The sequence below is a fragment of the Dama dama genome, chromosome 4, assembly GCF_033118175.1.
Source record: "Dama dama isolate Ldn47 chromosome 4, ASM3311817v1, whole genome shotgun sequence".
Taxonomy (NCBI): Eukaryota; Metazoa; Chordata; class Mammalia; order Artiodactyla; family Cervidae; genus Dama; species Dama dama.
Window position 1 is genome coordinate 31,724,492 of NC_083684.1, and position 17,433 is coordinate 31,741,924.

At 40.3% G+C, this 17,433-nt stretch overlaps 1 protein-coding gene across 2 annotated transcripts in view; it reads right to left on the reverse strand.

The window, feature by feature from the left end:
• The window catches only part of CSNK2A2 (casein kinase 2 alpha 2), a 34,876-nt gene extending 17,662 nt beyond the window's left edge, over positions 1-17,214 (reverse strand). For both annotated transcript variants that reach the window (XM_061138624.1, XM_061138623.1), the window contains exons 1-4: positions 17,076-17,214; positions 16,193-16,304; positions 8,023-8,124; positions 5,281-5,331 (exon numbers count right to left, since the gene is read on the reverse strand). In XM_061138624.1, coding sequence (XP_060994607.1) covers positions 5,281-5,331; positions 8,023-8,124; positions 16,193-16,304; positions 17,076-17,179 — 369 coding nt within the window. In that variant the 5' untranslated portion in view covers positions 17,180-17,214. The remainder of the gene's footprint in view (positions 1-5,280; positions 5,332-8,022; positions 8,125-16,192; positions 16,305-17,075) is intronic.
• Positions 17,215-17,433: the final 219 nt, after the last annotated feature.

A 17,433-nucleotide genomic window follows, 5' to 3' on the forward strand; every position in this document is an offset into this window, starting at 1 on the left:
AAAGGCATGGAAAACTGAGATCCACTGTCTCAACAAAAACTCTTTCTACCTTAAAACAGTACCTTAGCTTCCTTGAGACAATTTTGAGTTTGGGAGCTTTCTATAACTACTCATTACAACTTCGAGAAACTGACTTTTCCTATTCACTTGTTTTCAAGTTTTGTCTTTTATTCTAAATATCACCATGTATCTTTTATCATCATTTTGACATATATGAATCAAAACTAATGATTTTAAGGAGAAATTGACCAAACCAGTACCATTACTACAAAATAAAATATCAAGGGAAAAAAATCATCAAGGCCATAGAAAATCTGAATAAGATCTAAATTAACAAGCTTGATATAAAAAACAACCATGTACCAAAGCCACAAAGTAACCATAAACAAATCCCGAACATCAAAATTATAGAGATCATGTTTTCTGGACACAATGCAATCAATAAGGAAACAATTAAAAGAATCTTTTTGGGGGGTTAGGCGGGGGGAAGGTCATGCCATGTGGGATCTTAGTTTACCAACCAGGTATCCAACCTGTGCCCCCACTGCAGTGGAAGCTCGAAGTCTGAACCACAGAACTACCAGGGAAGTCCCAAGAATCATTTAAAAAACAGAACAAACAAAAAAGCCAAGTGGATCCTGAATGGACATTTCCAAGACAATAATTACTGGGAAACTTTTGAATATAAACTCTATACTGTACATTAGATGGCATTATTATATAAAATTCTTAGGGGTACTAACAGTATTGTGGTTATGTAGGAAAATGGCCTACCTAGTTCCAGGGTTGGCCTATCAGAGAGTGCAGTATCATGATGTCTACAACTGTACTCCAAGATAATTTCAACAAAAAGATAAAGAGGGGAGGGTGGAGGAGGGGGAGAAAGAACTACAAATGTGGCAAAGCAGGAACTGGTAACCTGGGTAATGTAAGGGTATTAACCTGCTACTGTTCTCCATTTTCGGTAGATTTTCAAAGTGAAAAAGGTTTGAGGGAAAAATTCCAAATCCACAAGTTTGGAATTTGTACTTGTAGTCTGAAAAATATATAGGCATGAGTCACGTAACTGCTGAATGCGGCTAAAATGGTGCTTGGGGCTGTACAGACTTAGCACACTTACTACCAATCAAGAAAGGCAAAAACAAATCCAATGAGCTGACTTCAACTCAAGAAGGTAACAGGAAAAACAGTGAAAACCCAAAAAAGAAAATAAGAAAGAAGGAAGAAAATAATTCATATAGGAGTAGAAACAGAATGAAATAAACAACCTAACAAAAACTATCTGAACAAACCAAAAGCTGATTCTTTGAAAGCATTAATTAGAGATCTCTAGCAATCTGAAGTTTTTTAAAAAAGAGAAAAAAGAAACCAAAGGTACAGATAATATTACAAATGTAAAGGAAGGCATAATTACAGGCACGTTAAAATTTTAAGTTCTAAGAGAATGCTATCAATAACTTTATGTGAATATAATTTAGACAGCTTTAGAAATAACTATCTAAATAGATCTAAGAAGATATATAAAACTGGAATAAAACTTTAACCAAGAGTATATTTTAAAAAGGAAAGTGTAGTCCAAAGTCTCTTCTCCCCACCTCAGAAGACACCTACCACCTAGAACATTCCCATTTTATGTAAATTTTCAGAGAACAGAAAGGAAAAGTCATCTAACTTATGAAGTTGGTATCATCTTGATAGCAAAATCAGAAAGACTCTAAAATAAATAAAAACAACCTTTCCTAATAAGATGGACACAGGACAAAACAAAAAGTCTGAAGAACACAGACACTAAAATCAACCAATTTCCCCACTTATGTCCAATTATACTATCCAGAAAAGAAAGTAATTTTCCTGTTACAGTCTGCTCTTCCAAAACACACATATGCTACCTGATATTTAAGATCTTTTAAGTTGACTACGATGGCATGGCTTGAACATTCAAAAAGGACCTCCAGTTTAATAACTTGGTAGAACCAACCCATCCCTACCTCTGCTTCTTCCCAAAGTTCCTCAAAAATATCTGTAAAAGAAGCGGGGCGGGGGTGTGGGGTGGATTCACCCACAATACTAACAGAATGGAAGAGACAACCAATTTTGAAGCTGTAAAACAGATGTCCAGTTGACTGAGCAGACCAAAAAAGCTGAGAATTCTGCCAACATTCTGCCAGCAGACGGGGCCCAGTAAGTAGCAAACACTTCACACTGAAAAATGACAGAAAGGCTCAGGAATTGGTGACTCCAGGTATCACTGAAAAAAGGCCAAAGAGACTGAACTGCAAGTGGGAAAATGTTTTCACACCACATTGCAAAGGCGAAACAAAGTCTTAAGTCCACAAGGCACTTCCTATAGCTTTCCTCAACTGAGATGCTGGCAGCCAGGCTTGCATCCTCGAGACAAGAGCTGACAATCAGTAGTCAGAAAGTTCATTAACAGGCATTCAAAACCTGTGACATTTCAGACAACTGTAACAGAAACAAAAACACCCCCAAAAATTTGGAAGAAAAACAGAAAAAGACACAAAGAAGAAAACATAATGGGGGGGGGGGGGACATATTCTCAGTGAGAAAATAGAAGATATTACATAAAACATAAAAGAACAGAATACTATTTTTAAAAATTCAGAGAAGAAAATAGAGTTCCAAGATAAGAAGTCTAACATTTGAATGAGTTCTAGAAAGTGAGAACAAAGAAGAAAGGGAAGAAAAGAACATTAAAAATATTTTTCCAAAATGGAAGGACTTGAGTTTCTAGACTTAAAAGCCCAGTAAGTCCCCAGAACAAAGGATGAAAGCAACCCATATGAAAGCACATCACTGTGAAATTTCAGAGACTGAGAATAAAGAGAAAATACTAAAAGCTTTCATGAGGAAGGGGAAAAAAAGGCAGATCACAACCAGTGGCTTCAGTGGCTAATAGTGGAACAATCCCTTCAAAATTCTGAGGCAATTCTTAACTACAAACTAGAATTCTCTATCATGGCAAAAATATTAATTGGGAGGATAAAATAAAGGTATTTTCAGATATGCAGGCCTCAAAAAACATCAATTTCCCATGATCCTTTTAAAGGAAGCTCCTAGAGAATATATGCCATCAAAACATTTCCTTTGTATGAAGTCAGATTTCTCTAGAATTCAAAACTGATGTTCTGTATGTCATTAAATCAACAGAGCAGCTGTCAACTTGAGAAACACAAAAATGGTGAAGTAAAATTTTTACATGTGTGGCTATATAACTGGTAAAAATTCATCAAGGAAGCAGAGACACTGAAACCTAAGGTATTTCACTATGAAGTTCCATTAAGACAAGATTTTAAGCTTTTGCATTACAAAAGTGCTTGGTTTCATTAAAGCCTATTTCTTCAGAAACACACACACATTCCCAATCACGGACATTCTTAATAAACCTCAGCTGTTCACCTCACAAGTGTGATCAGTTACACTCATCAGCACAGCACTCTACCGGTTAAGCGCTGCTCTGCCAGTTAATGAAGAAATACACATCCCACTGTCCAGAGTTCACCTTCGAGGAGTTACATCACAAGGAAACTTGTTAATATGGGAAAAGCTACACAACTGTCCCTCTGTGTTTGAGGATTCAATCACCCATGGACTGAAAAAACAAAAATCCCACAAAGTTGCATTTGCTGGGCTCTACCACTACCTACACGGCATTTACTCTGTATCAGGCGTAACAAGTAATCTAGAGACGATTTAGAGTATCATCTTTAAATGACGTGCATATGTTACATGCAAGTACTGTGTCATTTTAATATAAATGCCATTTTCATATAAGCCTGGGGTTTTGGTATTCTGGGGAGGGGGGCTAGAACCAATCACCAATCTCCCATGGATACTGTTAGGTAGTTAGAATAGGGAAAAGGAGTCCCAAATGGCGGTGGCTAAAAGACAAGCAAGGGAAAAGCCCGTGAAAATAGAGCAGAGGAAGGTCCGAGGACCGGAGTGGGGACTTCAGGTAGAACAGCGCTCCTGCCTAAGCCCAATTTGCATAGGACAGGCCCAGGGGGGAGAAAAAAACATATAAAAAGAGGAGCCAAAGCGTTTTCTCGCCCCCCCCTCCTGCCCCCACGATGGGTGCTCTCTTCGTGTCTTTGGATCAACATGCCCTCATGCCTCAAAGATAGATTTTCCTGCTGTTATCTAAATAAAATAGAGCTGTAACACTGAGCTGTAACACTGATTTGTTTAAGACCTATAACACGGACTGTCCTCCAAGAGCTGTGACCCGCCAAGGGGGCTTTAATGTCCGTCCGTCACTCCAAATTTTTGTTGTGATGAGACAAACCGAGGAGCACACACTCACCTGACATTACCAAGGGATGACTGTACTGAATATAAAACCTGCTTACTGTTTTATAAGGTGTAATACCCATTTGTGCATATTTTCACTAATTGACTGTATTTTAGAGTGATTACTTAAGAAAAAGTAACTGTGAGGATAAAATTCTTTTCTTTTCACCCAAAAGGATCATTCCCCATTAGCACATCATCTTTCAATTGCTGACTGGGTTTTTTCCTAACTTCCACCACAACAAAATCACAAGCCTTTTCTACACTGATGAAGAATTATAATCACCTAAAAGCCCCTAAAAATAAACAATACTATTTGTTTTTATATTGATTTTCATATGCTCTACCATGCTCAGTATGTCTGATCTCTTATCAGAAGGTTGCAGTGTTTGAACAACAATAAACACAAATTCATGAAAAATCAGCTTAAAACCATGCTTTTAGAACACTTTAAAGTCTAAACTAACATGCACTATAAACAGAAGAAAGCCCCCAAAATAGGGCTTTTCTAAAGCACAGTGATTCTGTCATTTACTTTGTATACAGTGTGCATGAACACACACACCATTTGATAGCTTGAATCCAAGGTACAATACTGACTCTTTTCACACAAGTTCTGTATCCATTTATCACTTCCTATTAGGAATGTAAGATTCCTACGAAAATTAAAATTAACATCTACCCATCATGTCTACAACATGAGCATTATAGATGAGGCATTAACTTAGACCCAGCCAAGTAGTTATTCCCAGAGTAAGCAAGGCAAAGAGTAATGCTTAATTTCACCAACGGCAAGACTCTAACCACTTTCTGCATCCTGTACTAATTCTGTAAGAAATCCATCCAGTGTTATCTCCTGCTCTCAGCAATGACCTTTCCCGGTCCCCTTGTGCTCCAGAGTATCAACAGTAACTATCACCACCTCCCCATTCCCCATTAACCCCATGCCAGAAAGAAACAGCATATACGCACCTTAAAATCTGTATTATTGATATATTCAAATACCAAAGCTGGTGTCTTTGACTGCAAGAGAGAATATTAATGCTTTGTAAGTATTCAAACAATAAATTTAATTTGCTTCTGTCATACTGGCCCATCCCCAAATCCCACTTAGATGAAAAAGAGATTCACTCATTAGGGAGAGCTTATTAAGAAAGAATCCCCTTGAAATGTTATGTATGAAATTTGCCTCAGAACAACTGGGCATGGTGGGTGGTCGGGAAGTGGGTGGGGTCCAGATGAAACAAAGTGCCTTAAGCTGATTAACTTGAGCTAAAGTTGGGTGATGTGTGCAAAGAGGTTCATTATACTATTCACTTTACTTTTGTAAATGGTTGCAGTTTCCATTATAAAGGTTTTGTTTTTGTTTTTTAGGAGTCTGTTCTCTGACCAAGCCGTCAGTGGGCCTGGCACGTTATGTGAAGATGTATATACTCTGCCGTGTTCCAGCCTGCCAACTACAAAGAGTAGTAAGTTTTCACCTTGGTTTAATGAACCAGACGCATTTTACATAACTAGCATGGGTCTTGGGAATTTACCACTGGTCTTTCCACAATCAAAAAAAAAAAAAAACAAAAAACCTCCCATCTATGATTGTCACTAAGGTATAATGTGAAATTATGCCGTGGCTAGGGATAATTAGAGAATGTCTCTTTTCAAAGATGTGTGCCCCTCCAAAACCATATAAAATCAAGTATTTTTAAAGCACTATAAATTTTAATGTAATGAGGACAAAACGGTCAACATTTGATGTTCAAAAGTCAGGTTTACTTAAGTAAGGTAAAATAATGCTAATTGGCAGAAATAAGCTTTCAAAATTGAGAGAAAAGCAGGGGCTTAAAGGGCTATAGGAAGAAATAAAATCCTGGAAATCTTTATGGCTGTGCAGTTCCGCTCAAAGAAGTAGGTAAAAGTTACGTAGCAAACAGGCCACAGTGCATGCATGTCTTCACCAGAACAAGGAGCAGACCAAGCATTCCTCACTAGCCCAGTGTTGAAAGGTTTCAACAAGACCACCAGGTCTCTCTCCAGGCTAGGAGAAAGCCTGTCCCCCTACAAGTTAGGGGACGAGGCTTCCCTGTTGGTTTTTCTTCACTTTACTTGTATTATGTATCATGTGAAACACGCATGCTTTAAGTAACGTTACAAAAATGATAGGAACCGCTAAGTTTTGTTAACACGTGCACACACACATAGATGTGTATATATATATCTAAAGCAAAACAGAGATACACTAGGTATAAAACTACATGCTGGCTCACAGTGCAGGCCATTTCCAAGGATCACGCAGTCCAGAGTTACTGTGAAATCTCTCTGAACTGATAAGGCTGGGATATATATATTTTGTTAAACATAGTAAACCTTTAATGTTCATCCACTTAACAGTCATTATTCCTACTTCTGAAACTTGTGTGCGTGTGCATGCGTGTGCTCAGCAGTGTCTGACTCTTTTGCAACCCCATGGATTGTAGCCCATGGAATTTTTCAGGCAAGAATACAATAATGGAGCAGATTGCCATTTCCTTCTACAGGGCATCTTTCCGACCCAGGGATCAAACCCGCATCTCCTGTGTCTCCTACATTGGCAGGAGGATTCTTTATCATTGCACCACCTGAGAAGCCCAGGCTGGGATATATTTTTAATGCCAGTTAGATATAATCTAGCATGTAACCACCCTTCTCCATCTTTTTAGGATCCAAAGGAAAAACTGTAATCTTGGGAAACTTACTTAACCTCTGCAGTCTTCAGTTTTCTTATCTGTACACTGTGACAACAGGGACAATAATGGTACCCACCCAACTGGACTGTTGTAGAGATTAAATGACATAATTCCGTTAAACACTCAGAATAATGCCTGGCGCACAGTAAGTGTTCAATGCGTGCTAGCTACATTATTATGACAATGTCTTTAGCAGACAGAAGCAAAGATGTTCTTAAAAAGGTATCATGGGAAAACAGAGAAATATTTGAGGTAGAAGAGGTCAAAGAACAGAAATTGAATGGGAAGCTTGCCTAATCATAAACACTTAAGGTTAGGTTATTTCCGAGGAGAAGAGAAAACAAAATTAAACAGCATATTTTAAATGGCTAAAAATTAAGCATTTTAACAAAAATATTTAAACTGCATCTGCATATACCATGTGAGCCCTAATGGTGGATGCTGAATTAAAGACCAGTATGAGAAACAGCAAGTAGTGACCTCAAGGGGTCTGTGATCTGTTCAGTTCTCCACGGGAAGTGTCCACATGGACACACTTCCTATCTCCTTCTGTAAACCCAGATTTTCAAATGTCAGGCTTACTTAAGTGAGGTACAATAATGTTAACTGGCAGTTAATAAGCTTTCAAAGTTGGGAGAAAAGCAGGAGCATAAGGGAGCTTTGAAGCAAAAGTTCGTGGACTGGATCAAAATAATGAGGCTATAAAAGTGGGAAAGGGATTTTCTTTCTACAAATGGCTTAAGGTTCCATAAAAGTGGTAGTGGCTAGTTTATCATTGGACCACCATGCTTTTTTCTGGTTTTCAAAATCATTTAGCAGTAAAGACAAACACAATCATTCCCAGCATATTATAATGATGTTTCCCATTATTTTCAGGTTCTCTCTCTCACTCACACACACACACACACACACACACACACTCTCTCTCTCTCTCACACACACACACACACACCACACACTCTCTCTTTCTCCTCTTCAACAACTAGGCACCTACCACAGGATCCTTCACAGTGTCAATCAGCTTAATGATATTTGTTCCACCACGAAGGTTCTCCAGAATCTTAACCTCTCGTTTTATCTTCTTTTTCTTCACTGGCTTAAATACACAAGAGCAATCAGAAGTAAGACTCCTTTTGAAGTTAATAAATAAAACTTTAAAACAATGTTTCTATCAAATGGCTATTGCACTATTTTGCACAAGGGCATGCCTAAATTAGAAGAGATGGGGGAAGAAAATGAGGTTTAAGAGGGGCCTGCCCATAAGAATTTTTAAGATTACTTGAAATAATTCACAGACTCATATAGCTTACATATCAAATCTTTTAAGTAGTTACATTTAGGACACATGAAATTTTGAATGCCTATGTCATAATTTAAAAATAAAATGTTTACAAGTTAACTGCCCAATGGAAAACGTTATAGCTCTCAGCAGCTGTCTATCACGCACTCATAAATGGAAAAACTGAAACAAACTGCTAAGACACCTGCTCTTCCAACGGGTCCCATGTAATTTTGTCTTCTAGGAGTGAAGACCAGTTCACTGACATCAAGTTACAAACTTGTTTCCCAGCTGCTGGCTCCCGTTTCCTGTCACCACTCCCATTTCCTTAATATCTAGACTCTGAAATCAGCTCAGAGCCAGTAAAACTTCCCAACAGACCCCATTCCTAAAGGAAGAGATGATGGATCAGCAAAGGAAAAGACCAATCTCTGACAAAGCAGTGACTAAAAACCCCTGCTACCCACTAACCTTTCAATCTGCTGGACAGGCAAACCGGAAACCTTAATAAAAAATGTCAGCATTATGCATGTTATTTCTTGTCGTAAATGGGCTAGAGTCTGAAGAAGAATAAAAGTAGCTCTAGAAAAATAAGCATTATCACCACAATTATGCTTTATAAAGTACTTAAACAGCGACTAGTATATAGGAAGCAGTTGATAAATCTAGGTCCATTATTTTCATATTTCATTCTCACAAAATTCCTATGTAGTAGACTCAGCCAAGTTGAGCTATCTGCCCAAGATCACACAGCTAACAGTAAAGAGCAGGGGCAGGATTCAAATCTAGTCAGTTTGACTCCGCAGGCCTCACCCTTAGCCACTGTGCTTTCATTTCCCAAGTGTGGCCATGGGAGAATCGTAACTTAGGAAAAGGAGTACCGCCTCACCGAGACAGTTACAATAGCACAGGCAAAGACAAAGACAGCCCAATGGATTAGCCACGATGGAAAAGATGGAAAAAGACTGTGTCTATGTGGTGGTGGCGGCAGTGGGATGGGTGGAAACGTAATATACACACAACTCAGAGAAACCATCATCTCTTGTTGGCCACCAAGCTACAGCTCTGAACACAAAACAGAGAGAGATTATAAAACACAGAACACCTGCATCACCTGTAAGAGGGTGCTCAACTGAGAGACTGGAGTCTGGCTGCATTCTTCCAAGCCAGCTGCCACAATCGTGCCCATTCCATTTTGTCAGGATTCTCAGTAGAACAGATCGGGCTACTGTGGTTCTTTCTCCATGTCCACTTAGGAATTTTACTATTTCCCTTTTTCATAATTACAGAACTCAATACTTTGGAAAAGTGAAGCACTCAAACATCAAGTACAAACTTGGTCAGAAAACAGCCAAAGGATATACTACAAAATAAGTAGTCTACAAGCTTTAAAAATGTTTGTCATGAAACACACAGACTAAACAACTACTCCAGATTAAAAAAATATGACAACTGAATGTAACGCATGATCTGGGATTTTCCTCTGCTATAAAGAACATTATAAGGACAATTGGCAAATAAGAACACAGGCTGTAGATTAACTAACTGCACTGCATCAATATTAATTTTTTTATTTTTGATCATGGCATTCAGTTATGTAAGAAACTGTTTTTGTTTTTAGGAAATATAGGAAATTAGGGATAAACAACATACTTTCAAGCACTTAAAACAAGTAAAAGAAATAGTTATATATCAGCATATACATACATATCTGTATGTATAACACGTGTGTGTATATATATAAATAAAAGAGAGAAAAGGATATTTATGAAAGATACATGGGAATTTTTGCAATTTTTCAGTAGTCTGAAATTTTGTCACAAAGTTAAAAGAAAAATCAAACGCAACTAGTATATTCAATGTAAGAAAATTCTATTTTTTTTTTTTTTTGGCCACACTGCAAGGCATGTGAGATCTCAGTTCCCCAACCAGGGATCAAACCTGTGCCCTGCCAACAATGGAAGTTCAGCACCCTAACCACTGAATTACCAGGGAAGCCCCAACAAATTCTAGAGTTGTCATCCACTCCTGTAAAGCAGTTACAAATCTGTGGGAGTGGCAACAGAGGGAGGAAAAAAACAATGGCCAGAAGCCTGTGTTCATCAAAACCCTCCTCTCCCTCTAAAAGTGAACAAGTACATTAAATAAGCTGCTCCAATGACAATGTCCCATATAGAGCCTTGCCTTGTTCTGTTATTCAGCAACAGATCAGGCAGACACCCGTTCCTGGATAATCCAGTTCAGATGAACATATCTTTCACTATGTCTAAAGGTAACTCACAGAACAAGTGAAGCACATTTGACTGCCCAACTGTCACCTGTCAGACTGGGGACAGCAGGACAAATCTGAAGTGGCAAAATGGAGTCGCACTGCAGCTGGAGTCCTCACATACTGAGAAAAGACCGAAAGACTGTAAGAAAAGTGATGAACAGCTAGGGACACTACCCTCCAAAGAGGCACCAAGTCTCTACATGAATCAAGCGGTAACTCTCTAGCCTCAAGCTTACTCCTCTGAACCTGAGAGACTTCCAGAAGCTGAAAAACCAATGAACGCCCACATACTTATGACAGTGATGATTTACATTTTATAAACAGAATTCAAGAGAAAAAGTTAGGATTTATAAGGGAGGATCCTTGGCATCTGAAGGAAGACAGACCATCAATTTTTACAGAAGTAAGGCTACTCCGATCCTCCAGCCCACTGTCCACACTCACTCGCCACCACTAAAGTGGAAAACACATTTCCACAATTTCACATTTCATCTGCATGCTAAATTAAAAGCCCTTCTCTCACCTAAGGTTCATTTATCCCAATTCAGAGAATATCTGGCTCTAACTGAATCAGTTTAGCTGTTAACAAAACAAAAAACTTAAACTCTAGTAGATAAAAAAGCTAAACAAAAGACATTAAAGTATTAAATCTAGTTTTAACAATAAATGAATTTCGGCACACACCTACAAAGAGTATTTAAAGGGGAAAAACTCCTTTAAAATTTTCTGTGCAAGAGCTATGAAAAGAAAGGAAAAAAAAGATTTTTTTCAGGAGGTTTCTGCCCTCAGGTGAAGAGTCCCAGGTAGTCAGCAGTCTTGGTTCAATGTGATCCAAATCTTGTTCAATGTGGTCCTGCCTCTCTTTCCCTATTCAGCAACATTAAACATTTTAAAACAAAGACCAATTTAGTGATGGCTGCTCAGAAAGACGAAAGTTGATAGTTATCTGTCCTATTTATTTACTCAGAGCTGATCTTTAAAAAGCTGGATCTGAGAATGATTTCAACTACTAGAATTTAATTATGACTGAATTTGCAAGCTAATGTCTACTAAAAGGCATTAAGAATTATGACCTCAATAAATCCCAGCAAATATTAACAGGCGAAGTCCTGTTTTAATTTCTTTCCAAGCACAACTGAACTGATACATTCAAGGAAGGCAGGAACACAGCTCAGAATTTTCAAACCTGGGATTACTTTTGTTCCACTACAAAATCAACAACTGCCCCACTAAGATTTTAATTTCATCACCTGCAATAAACAATTACAACGAACAACGGTTGTCAGGACTGTAGGATAGAGCAGAAAGAATGCTCAGTCTGGATGATGGCTTTTATTTTATTACCCTGGCAGAATCCACTGCAACTGACCTAAATATCAATATTATTTGTGCAATGTTTATTCTTCACAACAAATTTCCCCCTGATTTTTCAACTCTCATCTTCCCAAATACATGATCAATTTCTTGAGGGCAACTGTTACCTTTGGGATTTAAAAATTGTTTAATTTAAAACAGTGAGGTACATAGTAGGCTTTTGCATCTCACAGAGAGGATGGTACAGTCCTCTCTCCTACGGGCTCTGCCCTCTTAGCAAGTGATGAGGATGAGACCTGGAGGTACTATACGTTTCAAAAAAGGAGTATAAAAACACTGGTCCTTATGATGTCAAACAAGAAAGGAAAGTAACATTTCACTTATATGTTAAATATGCTGCTGTGGATACAAACCAGAGAAGCCAAGTCTAGGTCCCTATAGCGCTTCAGGCTTTCATCTACCCTACATGTCAAGTAGCAACCCACGGACATCAGGTATTTCCTTCCAGAAGAACACCTCAAAAATCATTAGAAACAAAGAAATTCCATTTGACTTATAGTGCATGCTCGTCCACCTTTCCAGTTGAGTTCAGAACATCCAGCTGATGTCCCATTCGTGCCCCTCACATCTACCAAGACTCTGCAGCAGGGACAGAAGGTCATGAACCCAATGCTTCTATCCCGCTGGCCATGGAACCCCGAGCAAATTGCAGGTTCTCCTGGGTCTTGCTTTATCTGTAAAAACAGGTTTGTGTTCTAATAGTATCTATGCTCCCCTGTTGTGATTCTGTTTCACAGGTTGACCACACTCTCAAATCTCCAACCCCACAACCACAGTATTGGATACAGCATCAACTCCTTCACAATTTTCAAAATTTGTATTATTTTTAATACTTTAACAATCCTCTTTTTATACCAAGAGACGTATTAGCATTAATGTCTTGTTTCATGTAGTGGATGTCTTGGTACACTTGCCTGATAAAGCAAACGGAGGGCAAAAAACCTACCAGCTGAGAAAGTACAAATAGAGAAAAACATCAGTTTCATAAAAGCTCCATAGCTACCGACTCACTGTGAAGTAACTAAAAAGGATCTGGGATCAATCATCTTTAACACTACCTCCTGATAGTACAAAGTTAAACTTGTGTTGCTACCACTCTTTGTTTGAAGCTTGATAATAAATTTCGGTGGGGGGGAGGGCGCAGGGAATGGACAAACTCTATATGAAGTAATACCAACAAGAAGCCTAAGATGAGGATTTCTAGTACTTGCAGCACGGGTCCAAAAACCTGCACTTTTGTTTTTTTAAAATCTGGTATTGCTTTCAACTTCTATTTAGAAAATAGTTGAATTTGCAGCCTCCCAAGGACTTCAAGAAGAGATGAAATCCACACACAGAGGTAATGCTCACAAAGTGCTAAAAGTTGTCCAAAGTGGCCAGATGCTTTTATTTCTGTGTACACTCTCCTAAAAGGTACTACAAAGGAACTGAAAATTTGATTTTTCAAAATCAAAAGATGAAACTTTAGGCATGAAAGTGGCTTTCTGCCCTGCTATATTAATCCTTACCATCCTCCCCACTCCTCAAAACAATTTCTGTCAAAAAAAGACACAACCTCCCTATTGATTGGGAAGTGTTCTTTGAAGATTTCGGTTTCAGAATCTCAATTCAGGCCAGAGAGAACACTCTGCTCACCAATTGCTAAATTCCTAAAAACCTCTTATTAATATTTAGACATCTATGGATGTAAATGAAGAGATAAGAAATTCCTCTGCGGTCGTTCATCATCCAGCCATTCTCATATGTTGGAAAGCACTGGGTGGAAACATTCACCGAAGAAGCAGGCTGTTCCTGTCCTCAAGGAACGTACTCTGTCTCAGTCACCACGTGCACATCAACACAGAAGTTCCTTCCTGCAGCTGAAATCCAGTAGGCCAAGATGAAGAGCAAGCTTTTTCTGGAGTCCTTCAAATTATGAGCAACTGGCATTCTGTTAAGGAACTAATTTCCTGTGGCTAAACATGACAATAGTAGTATTAGTCATAACTCTGACTTATCTGAATAGGGGCACATAACTTTGGATAAAGGCCCTATTCTTTTTAAAAAAAAAAAAAACAACAGTACTTTTAATCTATTTTAATTCAGCCTATCGGAAAGAGAAAAGCCAACAATACCATCAGTCGTTTCTTACCCCATCCTTCAGACAGAACAAAATCTGGATAGAAATGTCACAGTGCTTGGAAAAACAAAAGTGAGTGTACTTTTCATCAGCAGAAACAAGGTGGTGTGGGCTGCACCCTGAGAAGGACTTGTGTGTAAAAGATACAAGAAACAACACTGAGCCAGCTGGAACATCAGAGGGGCCTCCCAAGTCTTATTTCAGAACAGTGGAACTTACTCTGTGCTCAACGTTAAGATCTTACAACCCAATGCCAAAATGAGCAGTAAGAGACAGGGAGAAATAGGAAACAGGAGCCCTGGCTGAGGGTTACTTCAACACAGTGATGTCAGATATGTTTCTCTGGGCCTACATTTCTTGTGGGTTAAATATAACCTCCGGCTTCCATACAGGATTCCCTGAACACATCCTGTGAATCTTCAGAGCAGGGAAAAAACCATCTAGTAACTGAAGCTACGAAGTTCTCTACAAGGACGACCAAAGAGCAACGTGATGCTTTTCTAATTGAACATATCGTTACTTCCATGTACACCTGAATGTTGTTCCTTTTCAAAAAAGACACCATAGGAAGTTGCACGCTTACTCTAAAAATGCTGCCATCACATGAAAGTTTAGACATTTTTCTGAAATTGCTTTAGCGTCAGCAGTTCATTCTTCCAAATGCACAGCAATAGAATGTGGATATTCCTAACTTCAATTTATGCCTTGCTTACTTCCTAGAGAGATTTTAAGCAGCTTATAGTAAAAACATTTATGCCAATATATCAAGAAAAAAGCTGTATGGCTTTCCAGGTGACTTCTCTGAAGAAAGTATCTTTTTAAATATTTATGCTTATGAAGAAAAACAATAACAAAAAAGATGACATGATTCTGTAGGTGCAATTCATATTTAGGGAAGAGGAGAGTCAAAAACTCCACATTTTTCAATAACAGTTCCTCACTTCTTACCTCCAGCGTTTCTGACAGCACAAGTAAGTAACTTGCCTATTTCTCTCAACCGTAATCCTGTCTCTTCATCACTAGGCTAGGCTGGTACTGAGTAAGCCATTTTCAGACAGTCCAAGCCTGCCTCTTTTTAAATATGGACACAGCTGCCCTAACTCTACTTAAGATCACAAAAACAGCTTTTCGATCCTACATTCTTATCCACAGAGCCTCTCCAAAATGGCCATACTGGACTCTTGTTTGTGTAAAAGTGCTTATATTAATTAGCTCTTTGGTCACCTCAAGATTCTACTAAATGACATGCACACAAGTGAAATGATCTGGCAGTGATGAATACCCTTCACAGATTCTAAGAACTATTTTTCAGTCCACCCTGTAAAACATTATCAAAGCTATACAATCAGTTACCTGGAAGAGAATTTAGCCAACTCTTCATACTTAGCCAACTTTTGGCCATACTTTAGCCAATTCTTCATACTTCATACATACTTCATACTTGGACGGATCATGCCTCCATCCAAGAGATGACAAAGTGTGTATCTGTTACAAACTTAGGCTGCTAAACCAGATTCAGGCTGTTTTGTTCCAATCATTATTTTAGTGATTGTAAGTGTACTCTCTACTGCTCCCAACTTCACTTTTACTGACTGATAAACAACTGAACCTTCCTGGCCCTGCTGGCTCACTGTATGTACCCCATCTGAAACTTTTATCACCAAAGGAGAAAAAACAAGCAATTATTCACTGAGGTGTTTCCTTCCACTCAGGCTTCAAACTCGTCTTTGAAGCTACTCTGTTTCCATCTTTCATTCTGGAATAACAAATTCAGTGCTCAAGGAGCCTTTGAATCAACTGGGCTCTTCATGAAGAGGCTCTTCTTGCATGTGAATTCCTATCTAGTTTGTAACAAATGGAAGACTCTTTGGAATATTCACTTTGGGAGCCCATAATTACATTTCAGAACAAGGATGTTCCTTAACTACCATGCTTAGATTTGAAAAAGGTCTGTGTGAAAAAAAGTTCAAACAGGCAGCATGGGAGGAGTAGCAGAGGCACATGGGGCAAAAGGTTTGTAAAATGAGTTTGTCCTGCTCATTCTAGAATGTAGTTGGCGTAGTTTGTATCCTTCTGACCTGTGAAAAAAGAAATTTTAATGCCACTCATAAGACACTCACCTTGAGAATTTTTACCACCACTCTCTCATTGTTGGTGATGTTAATAGCCTCAAATACTTCACTATACTTTCCTCGACCAAGTTTCCGAACCAGCTGGTAATCATCTTGATTACTGGGAAAGAACAAGAAGGACACATAAATGCCAGGACTTGGGATTAACAAAGCCTATGCCCAGTACACATCCCCATCCAGGCGCTTCCATTGATCAAGCACTTGCAAGTGTCTATATACCTAATGCCATAACTCATTCCCTAAATGAAAGCCACAACATAAACTTGGCTCCTTTCACTGGACGCAGCTCCTAACCTAACTGATCCCTCATAACTCGGCGGAGACAAGGTGGGAAGGCAGGGGTCTGAGCATGGCAGAGCATCCATCCTGGAGGCTCACAGGTGCCCCTCTGCCCACAGCACCTGCCTTACTACTTCACTCCCGCAAGGTAGACAGCGCCCGCTTTGAGAATCTGGACGTCTTTTAAAAATTTCCTCCCACCCAGTCTCATTTCAAAAACCTCAAAAAGGCAGAGAATTTTAATAGCTCAAGAGGACAGCTGCTGACTTCCCACCCCAACAGAAACCCCAACGCGTGAGAAGGAAGGGCTGCTCCTTCACTTCCACCAGGCTCTGGTCCCTGGATCCCTACACTTGTCAGTAACAGAGCATTCCCCGGGGTGAGAGGGGTGCGCACGGCTGAGAGGAAGCGACGAGAAGCGGGGAGAGGGAGACGAGAATATGGTGGGGAGGGTCTGCTTCCCACCCCAGATCCGAAGAGGCGCGGGCCCAGAGGGGAGACAGACCGCGGGGGGCGAGTGCGGTTTGCGGCGGGGGGCGGCCGGGCGGAGGTGGGGGTGCGAGGGCCCGGCGGGGGGCTGCGGCGGCTTTACCCCCAGCTCGGGACGTGAGCCTCATAGTCCCAGTACTCGCGGCTCCTCAGGCTGTTCACCTCCGCGTAGACCCGGGCCCTGCTGCCCGCGGCCGGGCCGGGCATGGCGGGCGGGAGCGGGGGGCGCCGCGGGGCGCCGAGGGTGGCGGCGCGGCGAGGGGCGCGGGGCGACGGGCAGAGAAGGCGGCGGGCCGCGGGCCGCCGGAGGAGGAGGAGGAGGAGCGCCGCGGCGGGCGGCCGCGCCAGGCCGGGCCCGCGGGGGCGGGCGGGCTGGGGGGCGCGGGGGGCGCCGGCCGAGCCGGCCCGGCCCTGGAGCGGCCGGCGGGGCGGCGGGGCGGGCAGCGCTCGCGCTCCGCGGC